At 43.5% G+C, this 26,202-nt stretch overlaps 1 protein-coding gene across 4 annotated transcripts in view; it reads left to right on the top strand.

The window, feature by feature from the left end:
- Positions 1-15,168, top strand: part of LNX2 (ligand of numb-protein X 2) — a 61,088-nt gene extending 45,920 nt beyond the window's left edge. For all 4 annotated transcript variants that reach the window (XM_065830351.2, XM_071804515.1, XM_065830360.2 and 1 more), the window contains 6 exons: positions 1,624-1,995; positions 4,026-4,172; positions 6,330-6,507; positions 8,076-8,307; positions 10,033-10,191; positions 13,427-15,168. In XM_065830351.2, the coding sequence (XP_065686423.1) occupies positions 1,624-1,995; positions 4,026-4,172; positions 6,330-6,507; positions 8,076-8,307; positions 10,033-10,191; positions 13,427-13,562 (1,224 nt within the window). In that variant the 3' untranslated portion in view covers positions 13,563-15,168. The remainder of the gene's footprint in view (positions 1-1,623; positions 1,996-4,025; positions 4,173-6,329; positions 6,508-8,075; positions 8,308-10,032; positions 10,192-13,426) is intronic.
- Positions 15,169-26,202: the final 11,034 nt, after the last annotated feature.

The raw sequence follows: 26,202 nt of genomic DNA, 5'->3' as shown, positions 1-26,202 counted from the left end.
TTCCTAGTTTTGGGGTTTTTTTTAAGTGTTACTATTGCTATTACAGAATCATGGGTTGGAAGGGACCTCTGGAGATCATCTAGTCCAATCCAGCTGCTAAAGCAGGTACATGAGAGCAGATTGCACAGGAATGTGTGCAGGTGGGTTTTGAATGTCTCCAGAGAAGGAGACTCCACAACCTCTCTGGGCAGCCTGTTCCAGTGCTCTGGCACTCTGAAAGTAAAGAAGTTCCTCCTATTCAGATGGAACCTCCTAGTCAGTGCCCTTTGCCCCTCATCCTATTGTTGGGCACCACTGACAGGAATCTGGTCCCATCCTCTTGACATCCACCCTTGAGATATTTATAAATATTTAGATGGTGGGAAGCTGCAGGTTTATGGTTCTACTTACTCAGGTTGCAACGGGGAGCATTAAAAGGCTTAGGGCAGGTCGTTATAGTCCATTTGGCGCTGGTCTGTATCTGCTAAAGTTATGGGACAGGAGTTCCTCCATCAGGGCACAATAGTACATGGGAAGGATGAAGTTTCGTTGTTAGCTTTGAACTCCTTACAAAACAAGGAAAACACAGCTTTTGTGCTGTTTCTTTGTGGTGCCCCTGTTTTCTCCCAAATCTCGTTGCACTGTCAATTTTTATCTTAACTTTATAGTGCAAGAAGTGACTGAAGATTACTGATCTGTGCATCAGTGGGCCACATAACAAACGCAGTTCTTGTTTGTAGGGAGGGAAAGTTTAATCTGTTTTTCATTTACAACTGAATTTTGAGCGATAGAGGTCGTAAGTCTGAAACTCTGACCTAGGTGAAGTTGGTGGAAAATCTCCTAAGTTCATGCTAAGACTTGAGAACTAGTACAACCACCTTTTTCTACTGTCTTAAGGAACAAATTTCATTATTCTGGATTTCAGGGATTTTTTAACTTTTGACATCATGGAAGTACTACATATTGTTAGACATAAGCTTTTTTTTTCAGAGATTTGGATATATTGTTTTTATAGCTATTATTTTATAGTTTTAAGTGATGGTGAGCTTAACACTGAAATCACATGCAGAGTTCTTGTCCTGGAGAACAGTGTAAAGATCTAAAGAAGACAAGTGTTAGGAGACCAGGAAAACAAGAACTCTGGACTATGATGACAGAGAGTGTTCACCATTAGAGAGATGATGTCACCTTTGTGGGAAAAGGCCACAAGTTGTGCCAGCAAACTTTTAGATTGGATATTATGAAAAATTCACTCACCAAAAGGGTTGTCAAGCACCGGAACAGGCTGTCCAGGGAAGTGGTTGAGTCACCATTCCTGGAGGTATTCAAAAGACATATAGATGTGGCAATGAGGGACATGACTGAGAGGTGGACTTGACAGTGTTAGGTTAATGGTTGGACTTGATGATCGTAAGAGGCTTTTCCAACCTCAAAATGGATTTGTAGATTGAGCAGCCCAAGTGTGTTTCTAGGAGAGGGTGGAAGGAGGAGAGAGGAAGGCTGGTAGGGTCAGATATGTAGGTTGCTCCAAGGTCAGTTTTGCAGTGAGCTCTGAACTGAGTTTCAAAAGGACTTTATTTCCATAACCAGGAACAATTAAACATGTGAAAATACCATTCTGATTTTATTTTTGTTGTTTTGCAGGTCAATAGCTTTGACATAAGCAACGTTTCTCACAACCACGCTCGGGCTGTGCTTTCCCAGCCGTGCTCGGTGCTGCACCTCACTGTGCTGAGAGAGCGGCGGTTCGGCAGCCGCACGCACACCCACGCAGACACCACCGGCCCCTTGCGAGAAGACAGCTTCCAGGTGACGCTGCACAAACGCGACTCCAGCGAACAGCTTGGCATTAAACTTGTACGCAGAACAGACGAGCCAGGAGTTTTTATTCTCGACCTTTTGGAAGGGGGTTTGGCTGCTCAAGATGGCAGGCTCTGCAGCAATGACCGTGTACTCGCAATCAATGGACATGACTTGAAGCACGGGACACCTGAGCTTGCTGCTCAGGTTATACAGGTAATTTGCATTCCTACCCAAGTCCTTAGCTCGGCTTTATTTCTTTGGCAAAGCCTGAGGTAGAGACTGTTCCAGACAGAACAGCTTGTGTAACACCTAAAAGCCTACAGCGATGCAATTTGCTTTGACTTACATTCTGGAAATAATAGTGCAAAACAGGGTCTGCTTTTGTTGTCCCCAGAACAGGGTTCTGTCACCCTGTGTGCAAAAAAAGAGCTAAATTGTAGCACACAGAGATGAGATATTGTTTATTACAGAGTTGTGCAAGCCTGGATGCTGGAATAAAGTCAGCACACCAGAAAGAAAAGTAACAGCCATTATATACAAAATCTTATCACTACATTCACACCCTAAAGAGCCAGCCGGTTATACATTTGCATATTTGTTACATATTGTTTTAGTGTATAATGAGCAACATTCAGCTGAAGGACACTTTAACACGTATCTCAAGACTGTTAGATAAAGCAACACTCAACTAATTGTGAGGTTCCAAAAAGTCTGCACTGCAAGGACAATATTCTGTGTAGTTTGTGATGAGGTGTTTTCCAAGTCACCCTTTCTCAAATGAGCAGACTGACGTAAAACTGAAAGGATTCACATATCTTTAGGTTAGCAATTACCAACAAGATTTATTCTTTTAAGTTGTAATGACTACAGTTTGGCACTTAACAGATGAACTTCACCTCCACAGAAGTAAAAAGTCTTCCCTGGCATGAAGCCTGAAAGTTAGAAAACTGCTCATATGAGCAAGGAGAGTACCATGTAGCCTATTGCTAAGCAGAAAAATAAATGAGGATTATTATTATATTTATGTATGTACTGTAGTTTTAATCTCTCAGTAAGCTCTATAAAAGCAGGCTTTGTTTTGTATTGATTTGCCTGTGCGTGGAATTGGGGTTAAAACAGGAAAGTGATTTGTCAGACCTTGTAGAGGCAGCAGGTTAGCAGCTGGGAAGAAAAAAATAGATCTTCCATGAATCCCATACACTAAAACGCATTTTCTCAGTGTTTAATAAAGGGCTATTCCCAATGTCTGGCTCTGCTCTAGGCACAAACGTTACCCAAAGCTTGATGCAGTCTGACATATGACCCTTCCCTGTTCCCACAGGAAAACCTTTACTCCGTGCCTTTCTCCTAGTCTGTAAGGAAACAGCTGCAGCACATCGCTGCGTCCTGCTGACAGGATGTTTGTAATTGCTCTCGTTTTAGGAAAATTGGAATAGACCTGTAGTACGTTCTTGCAGTATAGTGCAGTCATCTTTGCTTATCCCAGCACCACCCTATAGAGAGCTGCAAAACAAATTAGTAGTAAATATTCATTTCAGGTATCATTTTAACAGCTTCAGTTGCAGTGAAAGGAAAATAACAGTGATCTTGGGAATTGTGAGTTCAGTTTCCCAGTTTTTGGATGCAGTGGTCAGAATTATACACTGGGTAACTTTTATCTATTGAGGTGTATATTTGCAGCAATAGAAAGAATTGCTGTTTCATTCAACATCTGGTATCTGAGTTTCCTGATATTCCCCAAACTCCAGAATTTGATGGTCTGCTCACATGTCACATCTTTCTTGGAACTCTTGTTTGGAAACAGCAGAGTTGTTCAGAGCCTTTGACCAAAATCTGCAGACCCTGGAGCCTTTATGTGGGCATTTCTTTCTTTTATTGCCATGTGTCACAGTTCACACAGGCTGCAAATGGAATTGCTTGATTATTTTTTTTTTTTTTTTTTATGTCTGAAGCTTTCTAATACTTTTTTTAGTGTGAGAAGCATCCTTTTGCAAAGGATTTCCAGCTACTACAGATGTAACACCAGGGGAAAAGCAAGAGTGTTAATATCCCTTCTGTTCTGGGGGGAATTGCAGCAAGAAGCCAGTAAGAGACTTTGCAATCTAAGCAGTTTGTGGCACCTCTGAGGTCTGGAAAAAAGTTCTACCGTTGTTTTGTTTCATATTTCACCATATGTCTTCCTCCCTTTCTGATAATAATCAATATCCTACCAACTTCAGTACTTCGTTTTATGTATTCAACAGGCTAGTGGGGAGAGGGTGAATTTGGTCATCTCTAGACCCCTGAAATCACAGACGGTCAGTATTATCCGAGACACCGGGACTCACAACAGCAACCCACACCAACACCAGTCCCAGCAGCTGTTTCACAGCAGACCCAACTCACATAAGGTTGGTGTTTCTCTTTCTAAGAGTTATAAACATGGTTGTAGTCTTGTTATGCTCTGAGTGTGTAGCAAGGCAAGATTTGAAGAAGGCATTATATATTCTTTTCTACTTACTCTTTTTTAAATTTTAAATTGACTTCTAAGTACTCAAATCCTGCATCATGTCTGGAGTGAAAACAAAAGACATGCAACAGCTTTTCAGTATATTTTTTTGATTTGCGGACTGCAGTGAAAGAAGCGGGTTCTCTGAGCTGTAGTTGTTAGACCTTGTCTAACACAGTGGCTCACGTGTTACTGCTGCATGGGAGAGCTGTCATTCAATAATGTTATTTTTTTGTTGCTGCTGTGGTGACTACAAGCAGCAAGGCCAAGATGTGTGGTGCACATCATCCAGCATGTAAAGAGCATGTTGGAGGGATGTATCATCTCCTCAATGAGCCAGCCGTGCTGGCTTCAAGACTGCTGAGTTCTGCAGGGTCAAGCAGAGAGGGGAAGGCAGAATGAAGAGAATTTCATGAAGCAAGTGGCAAATTATCTGGAAGACCTGTAGAAATGTTCTTGTAGTTAGAAAAATATTACTTCTCAGTGTTGAGAAGTTGATTTTGTGAAATAATTGTCATGCTGACCGTGTCAACCAAGCCATCTTTCCTCCTGTCTGTGCTGCTGGTGTCTCTGTTTAACATACTTCTGTTGGCAAGATTCACATGTGTTGAAAGTATTTTCTTTTAAAAGCTTGGGTAATTTCGGAAAAGAACAAGTGAGGCTCTAGGAAACTTCTTTTTTTCTCCCAAGGGGCAAAGATGAGGCTCCTGATTAGAGCCATTAATACTTGTCACAATGTTAGGCTATATCAACACAGTAATTACAGCCCATCTGTATCTGAGCTGGATTGTGTTCATATGGCAGTTTCCAAAGTTGAACTGTTGGCTGAGCTGATCTCCCTCATGTATCAGTCCCATCACTGGGCTGTTTCAAAACGGGATGTCCCCTCTCACCACAAGCAGACGTTTCCTGTGTTTCATACCATTTATCTTGGCCTGCCTCTCTTTAATCTATAGTTGGCTTAGAAGTCTTGTGGCTTAAAAACTGTTTATATAATTGCATGGCACCAGCCAGTTAGTTCTGAAGACTTAAGAAGGAGCTGTCTTTATAAACTATGGTATGTATATGTATAGCTACATATGTGATCAACACCTACCTGAGAGGAGCAGAGTCAGTCAGAAGGAGGATGTGGCATTGGAAGTCAAAGAAAGCAGTGTTGCCACTTTCCAGGAGAACCAGGGGAATAAGTATTTGTAGTTGGAAGAATCTCCCAGGTTATTTCTTCTGTTGTTTTGCATTCCTTGCAATTATTCTGTTGATTTAAGATGCTACTACAGGTTTATGTGCTATGGTTTGAATGCGTCACTAAATATCCTGAAGAGGAAGGGCTTCAGCAAATAAAATATGCTTTGATTCAGGTTTACATCCTTTTGATGGGGCAGAACTGAATGTGACCTAAACTTTATGTATCAGGTGTTAGAAAATGAAATACAGGATCTCTTCTTGCTTCAAGTTTGGGTCTTTGTTGTAATCATTAGAGTCTGCACAAGGCACCCATTACCAGCCTGTAGCATCGATTGGCCTTAGTTTACTTTGTGCTCTGGGAGGCTCTCCATACCAGCTGCAAAAGAAAACATGACGTATGAGGGCTTTGAATGGTGTCTCTTTGTCATCATGAGAACACACGTGTTTTCATTTCTTAGGAGCTTCTTTGTAGTTCTGGGTCATATTCTACTGACAAATGAGGGAATGTTGTTGTTCACCAAGACATCAAAAGATTTGTTTCTGGTTTCTGCCCACTCTTTTGACCAAATGGTTTTGTACTGCAATCCTAAAATGTAGCCTGTTCCACTGTAGGATGCTAAGAAAAACTGGAGTGAGATTCTCAAGACGGGCTTTATAAATTTTTTATCTATATTTAAGGATCTACATGAGTGGCTTTTATTTTTTCTTTTTCCTGACCTGGAGGAAATCTAGCTGAAGCCAATTTACTCTACTTAGTCCTTTTAAACCATTCTGTTAAAGTGCCAAAGTATAGCTTTGGGGTGTATTTAGTTGTGTTTTGTTCTGGTTTTGTTTTTTTTAAGTTTTAACAATGTTATTTATCCTTGTCAAACAGGATCTCTCCCAGTGTGTTACATGCCAAGAAAAGCACATCACAGTGAAAAAAGAGCCACATGAATCTCTGGGAATGACAGTGGCAGGAGGCAGAGGGAGCAAAAGTGGCGAACTGCCCATCTTTGTGACAAGCGTACAGCCTCACGGGTGTTTGGCAAGAGACGGCAGGATTAAACGAGGTGGGGCTTGGCTTTCCTGGTGGCCTCTGCTGTTTGATGAGCATGTTCTATGGAGTCGGGTGGTGTCAAAAAGTCTTTTCACAGATGTAGGGAAGCGCTGATGGATGTTTTTCTTCATGTTTCAATAATGGAAATACAGTATTTAATATTGCACTTCCACCTTTTCTAGGAAAGGGATGTTTAGAGAATGATATCAGGGGAAGCAGATAAGATCAGGAAATGTCTGGTTAAATTTTTTAAAGCTGACGGTAATCCCCTGAGCTGAGGGCCTGGTGTGATGCTTTGTACTGTAGTGCACTCATCCTGTTTTTGTGTTTGACGTGGTGGGCTGGGTCCCACCTCTGTCTGAGGAATCTCTGATACTCAGTGTAATATTTGAACAGCAGAGGCGCTCTGATGGCCCACCACAGCTCACCTGTGCCAAGTGTACCCCCAGAGCTATGTCAGTGTTGACCCTGGCTCCTGAATGCTTTCTTATCCTGTGGGACAGCTTGAGTTTGCTGGTTTTCAGGGGTGCTACAGCACTCATCCATGTTCCTTGGCTTTGCAGATCGGAACCGGGAGGTGGAGGTTGAACTCAGTGTAGGTAAAGGCAGCATTTGATGGTTAGAACACGTTGTGCCATATATGAAACAGAGACTGCCTATGGGATCTCTGCAATTCAGAGTTCACAGAATTACAGATTATTTTAGGAAATAAATTTAGGAAAAAAAACTTCACGGATTGCAAATTTTAAAAGAACAGTGTGGGAGCATCCTCATGTGCTTCTGAGAGAGGGAGATTTACACCCACATACCAACGAGTGTGCTTTCTTTTTCTGTACTACTATTAAAAACACTCTTGATGGGAGAATCACAATTTCTCTTTCATTGTTTAACATTAAAGTAGCCACAACAGTAACAGAAGTGATTTCAAGTTAAACTGCACCTTAACTTTAGCTTTCGCTGGGAGAAAAAAGCTTTTAAAAAATATATCTCATTCCAAATGGGACCCAGGTGTTCATACTTTTTCTGGCTTTCATCGGTATTGAGACACTGTGTGAAAGAGGAAATGGTCACTGCTTGGACAGTAAATAACTTTCTTGTTTTCAACCTGAGGCTTTTAAAAAATATTCTGAACCAAAATACAAATTGTTGCAAATTTTTACTGGCTTTGACTCTTTCCAGATTATCTTTGGTTACTTTGTATGCCTGTATTGTTCCTTCTGTCATTCTTCCTTCCCTTTTAAAGTTAGAATGGACCTAAGATTCACCACTGGAAATTACTATCTTGTGGCATCTGCAGTAGCTTAGGTAATTTCTATCTCGAATTTTCAAGGTGATATACCATGAAAGCCCCAACATCCGATATGTTACGTGAAAACAAGTGATACTGATCCAGCTTAATATTCAATACATTGATGTTTCAAACTGGCAGTATAAGGCTTCAGAGCTATTCAGTTCCCAGGCTGTTAGTTCAGAATGTCTGAACTCCAAAAAATACAGGATTAGATGAAACCCTGGCACAGGAGGTGCTGTGGGTAAGAATGACTGACAGACTGATGTGTTCCCACTTGTGTCTTTGAACAGGTGATGTGCTGCTGAACATCAACGGCATTGATTTGACTAACCTGAGTCACAGCGAGGCAGTGGCCATGCTGAAAGCCAGTGCTGCCTCTTCGGTAGTTGCCCTGAAAGCCCTGGAAGTCCAGATTGTAGAAGAACAGCCCCAGGCTAATGAAGAGCAATTGAGTACCATCAGTGAAAATGAATATGATGCCAGCTGGTCACCATCATGGGTCATGTGGCTGGGACTTCCAAGGTACGGAATTAATTGATAAATAGTTACCTGTTTTAAGCTAAGTCTGAGAGAGAGACAAAAGCAGCCTGACTGACCATCTCAACTGTATTTGGTTGGCAGTGTGCTAAGGAAGAGGCCTGCGAACAGGAGCAATGTTTCCATAGGAAACTGGAAGATAAATAAACTTGGTTTATGCCTTCACAAACGATAGTAACCACCCATGTGGATTCTTCTCATTGAACACAAGACATCTTTTCTATTGCTTAACCATATCATAGCTTCCAGTAGAATACCTAAAACCAGAAAGGTTATTAATAAAAACATGAATTATGTACCCAGTTGTCTGTTTGCTAAGCTGCTACATAAATTTACAAGGCCAAATATATAACTTTAGAATATTGAATCAGACTTGCCATTCTTACAGACTCCTGACTCAGATCTCTCACACATGCACAAGCCCATAGTTAAATCCTCATGTATAATTTTTTTCCAAGAACCCACTACCATCTCTGCCAAACACAAAAACTCTCCCAAGATTTGCAGTAAGCGAGCTCCCCTTGACTAATCTGCAGGCTGCTGGACATCACCGTGTTTCATTTTTACTCTGCTGTTTTTCACTCTCTTGTGGCTACAGCTACATAATCTCATTCTGGTGTTGCTTGCTAGCCAGAAGAGCTCCTACTACAACTAAAGTGGTGTTTACTTCAGTCAGGTTGTGCAGGTTAATTCCTCTCCCTCTGATAAAGTTACTGGGTTCAGGTCTGTAGTTTAAGCATCAAACCACAAGAACCAGGTGTATTGGTAGCAGAATGCAGATGAAGATAACGGGACCATGTGTTGGCTTTCCAAAGATTTCATACATTTTTCTGAGTTTTACAGTCAATTAATTTCTCTTCCACTCAAGAATTAGTGAGTTATGTAATTTCAATAAACAGCTCTCAGTTTTGGTAAATGTACTTCTTTTCCACACTTAAGCAGTGATTTATTGCTTTTATGGTACAGATACCCATGCACGGTTCTTGAAGTTACGCTATGCATTGTGTTGCTGTTTTTTAAAGGTGTATTGTACATCAAGAAAGAAATTGACATCATTTTTACCCAAAAGTTGATTTCAGTGTTGTTTTATTTTAATTGCAGTCAGTGGTAACTTCATTGGCAAAAAACAATTTTTGCTAGGGGAGGTAACATATACCAATACAGTTTGTGAAGCTTGATCTGGATTATTTAAATTCTGTATATAAATTGGTTAATCGTTTGTATTTTCATTACTTGTGATTCATCACTTCAGAGGTAGAGAAGATGATGCATGGATTTTTAGCTCTTTACTTAAAGTGGAAAAAGCCTAAACTGCTTGGGGGTATGAGAGAAACGCACTAGAATTTTGACTTGCATACTAAACACATTGGATATCCATTTTCTACCCACATTCTTGCTACCTGTGAAATCCCTAAAATGCCGTTCTATTACTGTCAGTTTACAGAGTTAACTGTGTTTAAGTTATTATTCTAGTGCTGCATTATTTCTTTCATAACACTTTTCTGTCTCAAGATTGTGGGGTTTTTGAGTAATCGGTTTGAATATTGCAAAATTATTCTGGGAACAGAAATCTAATCACCATCCCTCCCCTAATCTTCCACGCTTAGCACAGTGGTAATGATGATACAGCAGGTGTTGTACCTACTATAAAAATATCTGTATGTGGTATACATGGCTTTTCTCTTGCTATCCTGTGCTTCCGTTCCACAGCTGCCTACACAGCTGCCATGACGTAGTCCTGCGGCGTAGCAATTTAGGGAGCTGGGGTTTCAGCATTGTCGGTGGCTATGAGGAGAACCACACGAACCAGCCTTTCTTCATTAAAACGATCGTTCTTGGAACTCCTGCGTACTTTGATGGAAGATTAAAGTAAGCTAAAATAACAATAGTAATAATTATAATCAACACTTTTAAGTAGTTATGCACTGGTGCAACTAATGGCTTAATGAAATATGCTGTGGCATCTTGTGTTGAGGAGGGTCTTGCAGCCCAGTCATGCTTTGCCTTCCTGATGAGTGGTGCAAGAAAATACAGGGTGTTTCTGCTGGGGAAGGGGCATCTGTCAGAGGTGGAGCTTGTACTAACTCCTCTACCATCTCCTGTCCTCCCCAGCTGTGGTGCTGGTGTCACCTGCTGTCTCCATCTCCCTGTTGAACTCTTCTTTAGGCCAAGAGACATTGCAAAATGTGTATGTGCAGAACTGGCTAGTTGGTAACATTCTTATCGTCGTAGAGAACAGCTGAAAAATGAGAACTTACTTCTGTAAAGCAGGGAAAACTGCTTTATCCTTTCATCCTTTCTCCTTCAGAGAAGGGCAACAAAGCTGGTGAGGGGTCTGGAGCACAAGTTCTACGAGAATTGGCTGAGAGAACTGGGGCTGTTTAGCCTGGAGAAAAGGAAGCTGAGGGGAGACCTTATCGCTGTCTACCTGAAAGGAGGTTGTAGCATGGAGGGTGTTGGTCTCTTCTCCCAAGTAGCAAGTGATAGGACAAGAGGAAATGGCCTCAAGTTGCTCCAGGGGAGGTTTAGATTGGATATTGGAAAAAATTCTTGATGAAAAGGGTTGTCAGGCATTGGAACAGGCTGCCCAGGGAAGTGGATGAGTCACCATCCCTGGAGAGGTTTAAAAGACATATAGATGAGGTTCTTAGGGACATAGTTTAGTGGTGGACTTGACAGGTTAGGCTGACTTGATGATCTTAAAGGTCTTTTCCAACAGAAATGATTCTATAAGTCTATATAGCCTTCTGAAGCCACTACTGGAAACTGGTGCTGAAGATGGGCACTGCTACTTTAATGTAAAGGCAAGAAAACAGATGAAGAAGGTCTCTGAAAATATTGTTAAGGAACCGAGTCCCTGTGCCAGTGCCTTAAGAGTCATTAGCTGGCAGGAAAGACACTGATAAATGACACAAGCTCAGCAAGGCCCCTAAAATGGTAGGTGCTGGAGCACTTGGCCATGAGGAGAGGGCATCAGGGGCACCTAACAACCGCTGTCAGTACCTACAAGGAGATTATCAAGGAGACAGAGCCCAGGCTTTTCACAGTGGTGCAGGGTGAGAGGAGAAGAGACAATGGGCACAAGTTGAACAGAAGAGGTTGAGACTGGTTATAAGGAGAAACTCTTTCCCCATGAGGACAGTCAGTCTGTGGCACAAGGTGTGTGGCCTCTGCCTTTGGAGGTTTCAGAGACCCAACTGGATAAAGCCCTGAGAGACCTGGTCAGATCTCACAGCTGACCTTGCTTTGAGCAGAAGGTGGGACTAGAGACCTCCCGAGGTCCCTTCTGGCCTTGAAGATTATATGATTTTACTTACACATTATGTTTGGATGCAGCCCCCAGGTCTAGTATCCATATGTGCATCTTAGCCTTATGTAGGATTAGCTCAGAACTAGGACTTACAATTCCTATTAAAGGTTCTCTTGTTCATAAACTTTTTTCTTTTTTCATGAAGATGGCAATAAAAAATATGCAATTGGAAGTTTTATGGAATGATTGTTACATGTTGAATTGCTTACAAAATAACTTAAGAAAAAATGTACTTATGCCTAGAACCTTGATAGTAATTGATTTTTCAGTTCAGTGACTAAATAAATAAATGAAAAAAACAGCTTGGCTGAACACAAAATTACATTTTTTTTTGCCAACTATGAAGCAGTTTGGATTAAGTGAAAGATTTCAGTTCAAGCCAAAGTAAATAATTTCATATTGGGCTCTTAATAAGTAGAAGTCTTCACACAAATGGAAATTCAAGCATCGTTCCTAAGAAGGGGGGAAGAGTGGTTGTGGTCACACTTACCCGCTGGTAAGGAATGGAAAAGATGCTCTAGAGTGATATTGTGATGTAGTGTCCTCTGTTCACATGTACTGTCTCACTGAGAATACAGAAATGAGCCATCAGCAAGGGAAAGTTCCGTAGAACCTACACCATGAGTTATCGTGGGGCAGGTCTTTTTGAAGCTGTGCTGTTTTGTTTAAATTATCTAAATATTTTGTTAGGCTAGAAGGGAAATGAGTAAATAACTTCACAGTACAGTAACTAAGACAGTTTTCTGCCTTACATGATCTGTCTGGTGTAATTTTATAGAAGGTGAAATGCCTTCTGCAGCAAGGCTGGGTGAGTGACACCCCCGTCAGTGAACCATAGCATTGTGGTTTGGGTGCTGGGGTACCTTGGTTCAGGCAGAGAAGGACTTTAGAATGAACATGTGACTGTTGTTGGTCTCCCTGCCTCTTCTTCCTCTATCCTGCCCGAGTGGAGGGCACCAGGAAAGCTCAGGAGAGCATCCTTTTGCCATCACTTTTGGTGCCTCTAGTAGTTGGGAGGACCAGTTTCAGGAGAAGTCCTGTGTGATCTCCAGACTCATGTGCCACTGCTCTGGGGATGCCAAATGCACACTCAAGTCACAGAGAAGAGTTGCTTGCAGATGGAGCATGCTCAAAATAGGAACAACTTAGGTGCTTTTTTGAAGTTTCTCTTGAGCTTGTAAAAATTGAAACTTAACCCTTTGAGGTCAAATTTCTCAAGGCCATAAAACAGTACCCTCCCAAATTTTCAGTATCTGCTTCAAAACACATGAGATGCTACAGCTTCTCAGTTGAACCATCTGCTGAGGGAGATTTCAAGCCAAATGGTTACATTTTACAAAAACGTAAGACACTGAAAACATGGTTCTCTTTTGGAATGCGGTCGGTAACCATAAGTATCTTTACTTTTACCTCCTACAGTGAAGGCATGTTTGGTGTAAATGTGTTATAATCCACACAAACAAACAAAAATGCTTCTGTCGTGCACATGCTATATTGTGATCTCTTGACTCCATTAGATCTTGCCACCTCTCTCCTCACATTTCCCTACAGGTCAACTCTTAATGCTGCAGAACTGGTTTTGTATTAGAATTGAAATCCAGTGATTTGATAATTTCCCAGATGAGTTTCAGTATTAAAACAGGCTTTAAATTCAACCCTTTGGGGTTTTTTAGCTACACTTCCAACATGTTAGAAATCTGTCACCCCAGAGGTGAAGTGCTGTTTGTTGGTATTTGCTTGTCACTGCAGAGCAGCAGTCATCATTATTTTTCCTTTTTCTTCTTGTGTTTTTAGGTGTGGTGATATGATTGTTGCTGTAAATGGACTATCCACAGTTGGAATGAGCCATTCTGCACTCGTTCCCATGCTGAAGGAGCAGAGGAACAAAGTGACTTTAACAGTGATTTGCTGGCCTGGAAGCCTCATATAGATTTGTGAATCACTTTTGTTCAAGCAGCTTCTTTTTCTAGATAGCTGGCACAAGAATCTCCTTTGTCTTTTTTTTTTTCCCCTATTGATACAGCTGGTTATAAGCAGGGCCAAAACTGCTGTATTTTCTTTTTTTACGGGCCTCTCAGACTCACTCTATGTATCTTTCCATCCTGAAATAGCCATTTCTGTTTGCTATATGCACTGCTGATGCGATTTCAAATATACATGGGCTCACAGAGAAGCTCGCACTCCAATACAGCTGTCACTGAGCTTTCCCCGCGAGGCTTGTAGACTCGGCAGAAGAACTTTCTGGTTTTTGGGGTTTCTCTGCACAGTCCTCAAGTTATATGTGATATATAAACCTAATAGTCATGTGCCCGTTCTTCCCTGCACAGAGAACATGTGTCAGTACCACCGTGACACATCTATCTGCTGCTATGAATCAAAATCCGTTTCCAAAGGTACGTCTCTTTGTTTCGTAAGCCTTTCCATTTTTGATTCAATATTTCAGACTGATCCAAGAAATCCATGTTACTCCTCAGAAATTACTGGGTCCCCCAGATTTTTCTTGCAAGGTGTCAGTGTTCATAGAAAAGTAGGAGAAAAGCCTGAAATTACTGGAATTTTTATAAAGTGCAATAATTGGACTCTTTGTTAGGAAACTTTAATATATTTCAGAGTTTTTATCCTATAATGACAAGAAATATGGAAGTAATTACTGGTGCAATGCTGGCAAGAATACACGTGCTGAGGTCACCTTGAGTGAATGGCTTGCAGTATTAGACTTGACTTTACAAATGAATGTTTTGCTATGTCAGAGAATTTTGATGAACATTTTTATGAAGATCATTTTTACCGTTTCTATTGTAGTTGTCAGCTGTCTTTATTCACGTGTGGAAACAACACTTTGACTTGTACTTTCTAAACGAGGGAATGATTTCCAGGAAAAAAAGCAAGCTATTAAGAAACCATATGTTATGGTTTACAGGTGGGCAGGCTCGAAGAGAGGCTCTTTGAATTTGAGTCCAACTGCAAAGCAAGCTGCAAAGTTCACTCTTATTCTGTCACCTCATGACAAATGTGCAAATGCCCTGCTATCAAATGCTGAAACCATCTCTCTTGTATTTCAGGATTTTTTTTTTTCCGTTTAGGGAGCACCTGCTGTTAAGTTGTCAGTAAAAGTAACACTATTTATCTTGGATTGTATTTAGTATTTTTACAAACCAACTTGTAACTTCTAGACTTTGCCTTTCCATGATATTTGCAGGCTAAGCACCCATTTGTTTAAGGAAAGAGGGGTGGAGCCCAGAAAGAAATGTGCTGACCTGGAGCGATTCCTGTGTGCTGTCAGTGTTCTGCGTGTTTGGAAAAGAGCTTCATTTATAACCAGGTTCCCAACCTGAACTGATTTTATGAATGACCTCTATATTGTATTACTAATTACCAGAGAATGTATTTGAGAATCACAGTATATTTCAATTGTGAAGCATGAACTTCATTTTCAAACTTAGCTGGTATAATATTGGGGCATATTATTGCATGTCATTAATTCCAGTAGCTTTGTTTTCAAAACAAATAAAGTTACTCTTTTGCAAAAATTAAAATTCTCATATTAATGATGTGGTTTTATTCTTCGCTGTAATGTATACTATTGGTTTAATTTCATAATATTAAAATACAAAAGAATGTCCTTCCTCTACAGTACATTACTGTACTGAGAATCTTGGTTTCTGAAGCAAACACCAAACTTATTTGATAGTCTGAGTGATTTGAGAACAAGTTTCCTCCCATCCCCAGATGCTGTTTAACCGTACGCTTTGCTCTTAACATAGATTTTTTTTTTTTAAGTACATCTTAGTGTAGTCTTTAGGGAAGATTTTGACATATGTACTAGAGTTAATGGTTTTTATTTTAAAAATTACACTTTTCATTCAAAACCCTACAGAAGTCAGATTTTTATGTTTGTTTTTTCTTTTTTATATGTATATATAACAAAAGCATGGGTTAGCTTCAACTGTGCAGTTTTGTTTCTCTGTGCTGTAGCTTTTGATCAGAATGTCTAGTGAACAAACGTTTCTGAATTAGTTCCCATCCTGAATCATTTTTCCCGTTTCTCTTGTAGCTGCATAGTTGGGTTTGGTTTCCTGTGCCTTCTGTTTTAAATTATTTCAAGACTTTTTTTTTTTTCCCAGATATTGCTATCTAATTGTATGGTATTAATGAAGGATGAATGAAAATAAAAGTTCATTCTACTCATTGCAATAACTCAAAAGTATTGTCTCAGTCTTTGCAAAAGATGTGGGTAGCTCAATGCAGACTCAGTTTAAATATATCGTTTTTCTTCTATGATTTATTATAAATTACAGTTAGTGAATGTACCAAAAGACTCTGAGGGCATGCTCATCCCGCCAGGGAAACGTACCAGCTGTTTAACCAGTGATTCCAGCACTGGGAAGTGTTTCTGAAGCGGAGGTAAGAGCTGTGCCTTGTGGTGCTTTGCTGCAACAGCGTTTTCTCTTTTCCCTCAACACCAGCTGGTACCGATCAGCTGGAGGATATTTTCACAGCATAGATTTGATGCAAGGAGACAGTCTTGCTGGAAAGACCAGTTTTACAGCTGAAACTTGAGCTTTCTGGTAATCAGTTCCCATCTCCATCTCCTGCAGGCGGGTATCGTTAGATGTCTGTGAAGCTGGAATGAGTCTAAAAGCAATTTCTTCAAGATTTGCAGTAAAGTTGCCCGGAACCTGGATTCTTATTCTTTGCAGTAGTTAGTAGGTTACGAAGAGATGTTTCTTTAAAACAAACCCATGCCTGTGTACAAAAATGCGGAAGAAAACAGCCGCACCTGCCAGAAGGTTATTGGCTCTTGTACTTCTTCTAAGGTAAGAGCCAGACAAGCAGAGTTTTGATTTACAGGCAGATTAATGAATTCACTGTTGCAGCTGAAGGTGCACAGAGCTGTTGTGTGAGGTGGTGGATGTAGTCATCTGTGTGCTGTGTTCCTGGGAGGAACACCTTCCGCAACAACCCTAGGGATCTCCAGTGAAGAATGTGAAACAGTTTGTTCTGCTTCACAGCATGCCAGTGAAGTGAAATCTGAATATATTTCATTTGCCTCTCTAAACTTCCATTTTACAGTCAGGAACAATGGAGGGAAAAATTCAAGATCCCAGAAGAATTAATAATTCATTTATTTACAAATTCCCTCGTAGATCTGGGGTAGGTATAATGAAAATCTAAGCCTCATTCTGAGATACAGTGTGACCCAGATACTATCAGAAGCAAGGCAAGTTCCTTTTAGTTAAGAAACTTGACCATTTACTTCTGAGCCAGTTTTAATAGATCATACCCTTTTTAATGAACTAAGGTGGGAGATCTTGATGAGTTAAAAGAATTATTATGCCATGCAGGGCAGCACTGATGGCAAATGTGAAGTTAAGGCCACAGGTGTCTGATTCCACACAGCCCAAAAAGATGTTATAACACCAAGAAAGATGAGTGAACGTCCTTATCCCAGTTCTCTCAGGCAACTTCTAGGCAAGCTTACTCACCTAAAAAGTGGATCTCCCCCAACACACAGAAAAAGGAGAGACAGGAAATTATTTTCAGTGGCCTCATCACACCCAACATAAATGTGTCCAGCTAGTGACAAACGATTCTTAGATTACTTGTTACCCAGAGGATGGAGAAGGCTCTAGACTTTATGCTTCTGGGATAATTGAAATAACATTATATGGGTAAGAAAGCTAAATTCTAGCTAAAAGTTGATGTTGTCCTTCTGTTTGTTGCCAAATGACATGGATGGGTCCTCTGAATATTAGCAGTGCAATATGGATGCAATGTCCATGTCAATGGTGCATTGCAATTGGTATGATGGTGATGAGATCGCTTCTGTAGAGTGATGCAGAAAACTTCAGACAACTCAGAAATCAAAGTGGTCTTAGAGTCCAATCAAAGGTAAGGAGCCTGCCTGGCATCAGCCATGGCATTCACTGCACCTGGAGCTGTTTTAGAAGGAGAAGGAATGTGTTTGGGGGTTGTTTTTGTTGTTAAACTGTGCTGTTAAAGGCTGGCAACGGGAGTCTGGGTTGCAAGCACAGCCAAGCAGAAACAGCAGCACGGTCCTCAGTAAGGAAAGCCAAGCTTGTTTTGCCAAGTGAGGAATGAGAGCCAACTGCTCCCATCACAGGAGGGGAAGGAATTGGGCAAGAGAAGGAAGGGGAGAGCTTCTTTCGTGACTCTTGGGGGCAACTATCGCATCCAGGTAGGGCAAGGCTCCTCTTCACCCTCCTTCCCAAGTAGCAGTAGCTAGCTTAATCACCTCAACTCCCCTCCTGGACCTTTCCTACTCAGCTGCAGCAACCAGCTGTGGAGACCATGGCTCAGGTTTGGAGAGAAGAGGCAGCAGCATTGAGGCCGCTTTGCATCCCACAGCAGCTGCCACAGTAGGAAATACCAGCTGCAGCTATGTCGGGGTCAGTGCTCCTGGTCTCAGTGGTGACTCAGTCTTGGGTGTCTGGCAGGGAGGTGCTCTGCAAAACCACCACCCCTGCCTGCTAAGGGGCAGCTGCAAGGCTATGTGTAAACACATCAGGAGTGCTCTCGAATTCTGGTCTTGAAATTAGGCTTACCTAATGCTACAGATCCATAGCACGCAGATTAACCTCTGCTATGGTTGTGGGTTCATGTAGGGCTCTGCTTTACCCCTAAAGCACAATGTGTGGTAGTGCAAAGCCACCACTATTTCAGCAGCAATGTTTGGTCTTATACAGCTCTTCCACCATACCAACGTTGACAATCATTAGAGGAACAGTTAAAGGAGAGGAGGTAAGTTTTATTAAAACAGAGATCTTTCTTCATGCTTTTACCTATTCATGGACTAGTCGCACATTTTCTGTACTGTGCCTTCAGATTAATAACAAATTGTGGCATATGAGCACTAAACGGCCATGGAAATTAGAGGTGGATGTGTTCTGTTGCATTAACTAGTTTACCTCTGGGCTGAACAAGATACATCATGTAAAGGAGATGGTATCATAAGCAGTGAGAGAATTTAATTACAATGACGAATTTAATGCTATGATGGATTTGAGATGTAGCCATGACATCAGGTATTTGTAGTGACTTCATTGCTTAGCAACCTCAGCACCAGGCAGCAAGACCCAAAATGTCTTTTTTCTGCCCCTGAAGCAGGTGGGTGTTGAACCAAAACAGCCCCAGGGTGAGCCTGGGCATCGGGCTGGTTCCACAAGCTCTTTCTCAGTGAGTAGCTCCTCTAAAGCCAAATAGGGCCAGGTTTTCAGTTGGGACCCAGCTCTGTATGGTAACAAATGAAATACGCAGTTAAGGAGAACCCATTTGGTATTTCTTTCTATCTGGGACAAACTAAAGTGCTGGTGGCTTTGCTCCCAGGTTTTGCTATAAAGCGATTGTGGAAAGCTACTGAAGAGAAGCATTTTAATCAGATTAGGATAGATAAAGAGTATAACCCCATGGTTATACAATTGAGCTTTCTAATCATATTAAACTTTAATACCAGCATAAGTGCCGTATTGGAACAACAATTGCAAAAAGCTACAAGCATAAAATATTACAGATCCTTAAACATATTAGAAAATGTCATCCACTGAAGTTAAAAAATGTTATCATGTTTGGGGAAATGTGCCAACTAAAAAAAAAAAAAACCAAAGCCACATAAAAAACCCCATGGGAGCCTGAAGTCCTGGGTACATGTGCAGATTAAATGCAGCACAGCAGAGGCAAGGCTTGACCTTTTTGTTTCTTACTTTTTTTGTTAATTAAATTGCTTCCCAAACAGCTACTTCTGCTGCCACTATTACCCACCTTGGTCCTCATCCACCGAGATGCTAAGTACACTTAGCTCTTTTTGCAATCAAATAAAGGGTCCCTCGTTGTAGGATGCAGCAAGAGGTGGCTCCTCTTTACTGGTGAAGTAGCCCTGGGAAGAAACAGCTTCAGCTGGGTCACACCTCTGCCATTGCAGCCACTGCTCAGCATCCATCGTACTTAAAGCAGGAGTGGACTGTAGCCAAGAGCTGAAGGAAGGGGGCTGTTAATGCACATCAAATGCCTGATTTAAGTGGGTCTGTCTTCTGGCATCTATGTGTTTCCACCAATTTGAGTTTTCTTTGTGATTCAGATTTGTAAGTACAAAGGATCCTGCTTGGAAACTATGGCCTTCAGCTGAAACTCTGCCTCCGAGTCCTGCCAGTGCAGCTCCAGGCTGCAACAGCCTTGAATCACCGCAGCTGTCCCTCCTGGAGCAAAATGGCCAAGCAATAATTCAAACCCAAAGGTTTTCCTTTCTTCTTCCCTCTAGCTGGAATTTCCTCTTCCCACAGACAAGCTGGAGGAGCCATGTGATTTGTTTTGATTGGGTAGATTCAAGGTAGCAAAGATCTCGTATTTGAACCACATGGTCCCTCCAGCTGTGGCGCGAGTGCAGTTGGCAGCTTCCATGGGCCGAAGTCCATGGGGGCAGCCAGGACGGGAGCCACCGCACCACTGCAGCCCCAGGTCAGCCATCCAGCTGTGATGGGTTCTCCTGTGTCTCTGGGGAGAAGTTTTGTTCTGCTGAATATTCTGCACCTCAGTGTCTTTCACACCTTTGAAATAAATAGCATTTATCCCCAGCTTTTTGTTCCCAAGCTTTCCATCATTTTTTCTGACCTTTTTGCATGTTTTCTGTCCCTCTTCCCACTGCTGTGATGCTCGGACGCTCGCCTACAACTGTTTAAGCCTTGCTTTTCCCAAGGCATCTTCCAGCTCACTAATGCTTCCTCCAGGCTCACAGTCTCTCTGCATCATCCTCTGACAGGCAGCGCAGGGTCTGTGGCACGGGGATGCCTAAGGGGTATTTTGGACTTTCCATCACTGCCAGCACCGCCAGTGCTGGGGCTGCAGCCTGATGTCAGGACAGCTGCTGGGTTTGCTGCTCCCCATGGCCTGGGAAGCATCACATCTAGGTCCCAGAGAGGTCCCTCATCTCCAGCACCCCACACACCAGCAGCCCTGGGGTGGCGGGTGGGGACCGCTCTCTAACAGCCTGGGAAGTTTGGCTCTTTGTGTTTCTTTATGATTGACACCCTGGTAATTATGCACCTTATGAAGATATGCGATGTAATCATACCCTTCTGAAAATGCCTTGGATTAAAAGCTTTTCCCAGGTCTTTAGGTGATGGGCCTGCAATTACAGAAAATGAACTGCATTTTAGCTTTCCATTGAAATTAATAACAATGGTTCTCCAGTTGACTCTGTGAGTAGTTAATGGAACAAACTGGATGCTTCACTACAATATGGGTTTCAAAGCTATTTGAGAGATATTCTGTGTTTCAAATAAGAAAATAATTCACACTATGCAAAACCATTTTGTTTGCATCTTTGCAAAATAATGGTTCTGTGTAGCTTTGAAATGTAACTGTTTATCGATAATGATGTCAATGTGCTCTTCCATGCCTTGCTTCACTTGAGGGGAATGACCTGCAGAGAACTTTGGAAAAAGAAAAACAAGCCAAGGAATTAATGATGCAGAAAAGAGCTCCAGCCTGTCCTGAATTGTGCCAATGGGTTTTACCATAAACCTTTAAAAATAAATTTGTGTGAGTTCATGCAGGGGCAGAACAGCAAATATTCTGAGATTTGTGGAATTTCAGTTAACCTGTCTTCAACTCAACTCAGTTGAGCTCAAACTGTGATAACCATGAAATTTTGGAGTGCTGCTGGTGGCTTGCAACAGGTCTTGGGTGAGAGCAACCAGCCCCTCTCCTACATCCCAGGTAACCTGCCCCATAGGCAGGGCACAAATAGTTCACATCTTCTGCTGCATTTGCCTCCTTTCAGAGCTCCTTGCCCACCGAGCAGAGGTGCATCTGGGGCATGAGTCTCCACGTTAGCAGGAAAGCAAGTGGTCCCTCTTTCCCCAGGGCCTCTTGTGTATGATCTGGTCTAAGAATGGACCAGGACCCAACTCTGAACCTCCTACGGTGAGCCCAGTCCTGCTGCTCCTCTACACTGGGGATATTGGATGTCCAGAGCAGGTTCAGACCCTCTGTCCTGTGGAGCAGGTGTACCGCAGGGCCACCTTCTCTCCCTTCACCATCAGGACCCATGTGCCACCAGCCTGCCCACTCCTGTGGTGCCACAGCTCGCCCCAGAAACATTTCAACACCTTTGGTCCCTGGTCAGCACATCCACTCTCACAGCAGCCGTCAGTAGCTGCGCAGCCTTTACAGTCACTGTCTCCCACAACTGGGAAGTTTTTCCCGGCACTGGCCTTTGCAGGGACAGATCCCGAATTAGGTGAGCTGCATTAGCTCGTGCTGCAGCCATTGCTTTCCATCACTGGCCACGGTGTTCTCAGAAACGTGTGACCCTGTCCCTTATTCCTCTGTGAACACGGTTTCAGTGGTCAGGGCACCGTCTCTAACAGGGCTTCTTTATTTTCTCATTTGCATGAACATTTTTATTTTCTGTCCAGGAAACACTTGCATTGTGAAGCTAAAGCAGAGCAGGTGCTGAGTGCCACCAGCAGCCTGGCACTGGGGCTGTCACCAGAGCTGGCTCCCTGGTCCTGGTTCATTTAGCAAGGCAAGAAGAGACCCAAGCACACTGATCTCCTTGCCCAAAAAGTCCTCCCCTGGACTGAATTCCCCAGGGTGCATGGTTGGTCCTCACTCCCACAAGCTGTGTCCTGCCAGGGGCTCTTCATGTGTCAGTATTGCCTTTTTTCTGCCTTTCCCCTGGATGATAGCATCATCTATATGAGTTTCAGTACTTTCCCTGACAAAAATAAAATAATTGTGTTCTCAGGGCATATCTCTCAGCTGTCCAGAGCAACCTGAACTGCAACCTAAAGAAACCGTATTTTGCAAGGAGCATCTTGAATTAAACATTTGCTCTTTTTTTTTCTCTCCAAAAGCATTTCCCAGAAATCTAGTGAGACATCGACCATAGAAAAGTATTTTTCATCAGCCGAGTCTCCTAAGACTCACAGACTCATAGGAAAATATTCCCTCCATCAATGGCCTTGTACATGAACCTGTACTGCAGTGGCCTCCTCAGGTATCTTCTCAGGGGTTGGATGGCACCAATTTCCAACAAAATGCCCTGAAACCCCTGGCCTGAGCCCAGAGCCCTTGCAGCAGCAGCGCTTGCACAAGGACGGGTGTTGGTAGCATCCCACTTCCCAGCCAGTAAGCAAGACTGGATATGGTCAGGCATAAGGGTGCCTAATCAATCAAAACCTCAGGCCAGGGAAACTGTAGGTAATTTTCTAGCAGGTGCAAGATCTGCTCGACATGGTTGTGAAACTTAAGGAGGAGGTTGAGACGCTGAGGTCCATCAGGGAGTGCGAAAGGGAGATCGACTGGTGGAGTAACACCCTGACGTGCCAGTCGGAAAGGCCCCAGGGAGGTACCCCCGAAAGGGAGATGGACCTCCTGCCCTCCCGGACAGAGGACAGAGGCGGAGGTCCTGAGACAGCCCCACCCTTGCCGCTGTCGGGCAGAGGTAGGGGACCTAAAAGAAGACGAGGGTTGGAAGCGTATTCCAGTTTGGCATCACGGGCAGCCCCCCTCCCTGCCTGCTTTGCCTCCCCAGGTGCCCCTCCGTAATAGGTTTGAGGCCCTGGATCTTGAAGAAGAGGTAGGTGAGGAGGTGGTGCCAAGCCTGCCTACAAGATCACATAGGAAGAGGCGGTTGACTACACAACTTAAGACTGCCTCTGATAAGAAAGAAAGAAGGGTGATTGTAATAGGAAATTCCCTTCTGAAAGGAACAGAGGCCCCAATATGCAGGGTTGACCCTCATCTTAGGGAAGTCTGTAGTCTACCTGGAGCCCGGATCAAGGATATCGCTAGAGAGCTCCCCAGACTGGTGCACCCGACAGACTACTACCTGCCGCTGGTCTTCCAGACAGATGGGGAGGAAGCTGCTTCCCGTGGTCTGAGGGGAATGAAGAACGATTTCAAGGTCTTGGGAAGGACCTTGACTCAGGGGCTCAAGTGATCTTCTCTTCACTCCTTCCCTCTTCAAGTGACGATGTGGGGTGGAATGGGAAAATTCAATCTCTAAATGGTTGGCTCCAAGACTGGTGCTACATGCAGGGCTTTGGATTTTTTGATAATGGCTGGTTTTATAAGACTCCAGTCCGGACAGTGTTACGCGGGATAGGTTTATCTCGCAGGGGCAAAAGGATGCTGGACCAGGAATTAGCTGGGCTCATTTGGAGAGCTTTAAACTAGGCTCGAAGGGGGATGGGGTTGTAGCTGGGCTTGTCCCAGTGGGGCAGCATTCTAAAACGGATGAGGACCGGGTGGCCTCCTGTGCCCCTAGGGAGAAACTGGTGTGCTCTGCTCGCTCCCTGAAATGCCTGTACACCAATGCGCGCAGCATGGGGAATAAGCAGGAGGAGTTAGAATCCTATGTTCGGTCGGGAGATTATGATCTGGTGGCAATTACAGGAACGTGGTGGGACAGCTCACATGACTGGAATGTGGTCATGGATGGCTACGCCCTTTTCAGGAAAGACAGGCCAGCCAGGAGTGGTGGTGGAGTTGCTCTCTATGTGAGAGAGCAACTGCAATGTACTAAATTCTGCCCAGGAGCGGATGAGGAACGAGTTGAGAGTGTATGGGTCAGGATCAACAGACAGGCTGGCAGGGGCGATACGGTTGTAGGTGTCTATTACAGGCCACCGGATCAGGCTGAGAAAGTTGATGAGACCTTCTATGCGCAGCTGAGAGTGGCCTCACAGTCACAGGCCCTGGCTGTCGTGGGTGATTTTAACCTTCCTGATGTTTGCTGGAAGGACCATTCAGCCAGCCAGCCACAGTCCAGGAGGTTCCTCCAGTGCATTGATGATAACTTCCTCATGCAGATGGTGGAGGAGCCGACGAGGAGAGGTGCACTGCTGGATCTCATCCTCACTAACAAAGAGGGTCTGGTCGAAGCAGTAAAGGTTGAGGGCTGCCTGGGTTGCAGTGACCACGAGATGGTGGAGTTCAGCATCTCGTGTGGCAGGAACAGAATAGCAAGTAGAATTGCAACCCTGGGCTTTAGCAGGGCTAACTTTGGCCTTTTCAAGCAATTGCTGGGGGAGATCCCATGGGCAAGACTGCTTGAAGGAAAAGGGGCCCAAGAGAGCTGGATTGCATTCAGAGATTGCTTCTTCCATGCTCAGGATCAGAGCATCCCCACACGTAGGAAGTCGAGGAAGGGAGGCAGGAGTACGCTGTTGGGTACGCTCAAGCAGAAGAGGCGAGTTTACAGGTCATGGAAGCAGGGGCTGGCCACTTGGGAGGAATATAAGGCTGCTGTTAGAGGATGTAGGAAGGCAGCTAGGGTGGCCAAGGCCTCCTTAGAATTACAGCTGGTGAGAGGGGTCAAGGACAGCAAGAAGGACTTTTTCAAATACATAGCAGATAAAACTAATACCAGAGGCAATGTAGGCCCACTGATGAATGAGGTGGGTGCCCTGGTGGCGGAAGACACAGAGAAGGCAGAATTGCTGAATGCCTTCTTTGTCTCTGTCTACTCTGCTGGAGGCTGTCCTGGGGAGCCCTGTACCCCTGAGACCCCAGATGAAGCCAGGTCAATGGAGGAGTTTGCTTTAGTCGATGAGGACTGGGTTAGGGAGCAATTAAATAGTCTGGATATCCATAAATCCATGGGTCCAGATGCGATGCATCCACGGGTGCTGAGGCAGCTGGCTGAAGTCATTGCTAGACCGCTATCCATCATTTTTGCCAAGTCTTGGGAAATGGGAGAGGTGCCCGAGGATTGGAGGAAAGCAAATGTCACTTCCGTCTTCAAAAAGGGCAAGAAGGAGGACCCGGGTAATTATAGACCGGTCAGCCTCACCTCTGTCCCTGGGAAAGTAATGGAACAGCTTATCCTTGGTGCCATCTCAAGGCGTATCAGGGATAAGACGGTCATTAGGGGCAGTCAGCATGGCCTTACGAAGGGTAAGTCATGCTTGACCAACCTCATAGCCTTTTATGAGAATGTAACAAGGTGGATGGATGATGGCAGAGCGGTGGATGTGGTCTACCTTGACTTCAGTAAAGCCTTTGACACAGTCTCTCACAGCATCCTCACAGCTAAATTGAGGAGGTGTGGTCTGGACAATAGTGATTGGGGTTGCAAACTGGCTTAAAGAGAGAAGCCAGAGAGTGGTGGTCAATGGTGCGGAGTCCAGTTGGAGGCCTGTATCTAGTGGAGTGCCTCAGGGGTCAGTACTGGGGCCAATATTATTCAATATATTCATTAACGATTTGGACGAGGGAATTGAGTGTACTATCAGCAAGTTTGCTGATGACACTAAGCTGGGAGGAGTGGCTGACACGCCAGAAGGCTGTGCTGCCATCCAGCGGGACCTGGACAGGCTGGAGAGTTGGGCGGGGAATAACCTGATGAAATTTAACAAGGGAAAGTGTAGAGTCCTGCATCTGGGCAGGAACAACCCCAGGTTCCAGTATAGGTTGGGAAATTACATATTAGAGAGCAGTGTAGGGGAAAGGGACCTGGGGGTCCTGGTGGACAACAGAATGACCATGAGCCAGCACTGTGCCCTTGTGGCCAGGAAGACCAATTTCATCCTCGGCAGTATTACAAG

This window comes from Patagioenas fasciata, chromosome 1, assembly GCF_037038585.1.
Source record: "Patagioenas fasciata isolate bPatFas1 chromosome 1, bPatFas1.hap1, whole genome shotgun sequence".
In the NCBI taxonomy this organism is placed as follows: Eukaryota; Metazoa; Chordata; class Aves; order Columbiformes; family Columbidae; genus Patagioenas; species Patagioenas fasciata.
The sequence above is the reverse complement of the archived record's forward strand: the minus strand, read 5'-3'. Positions and strand labels throughout refer to the sequence as shown.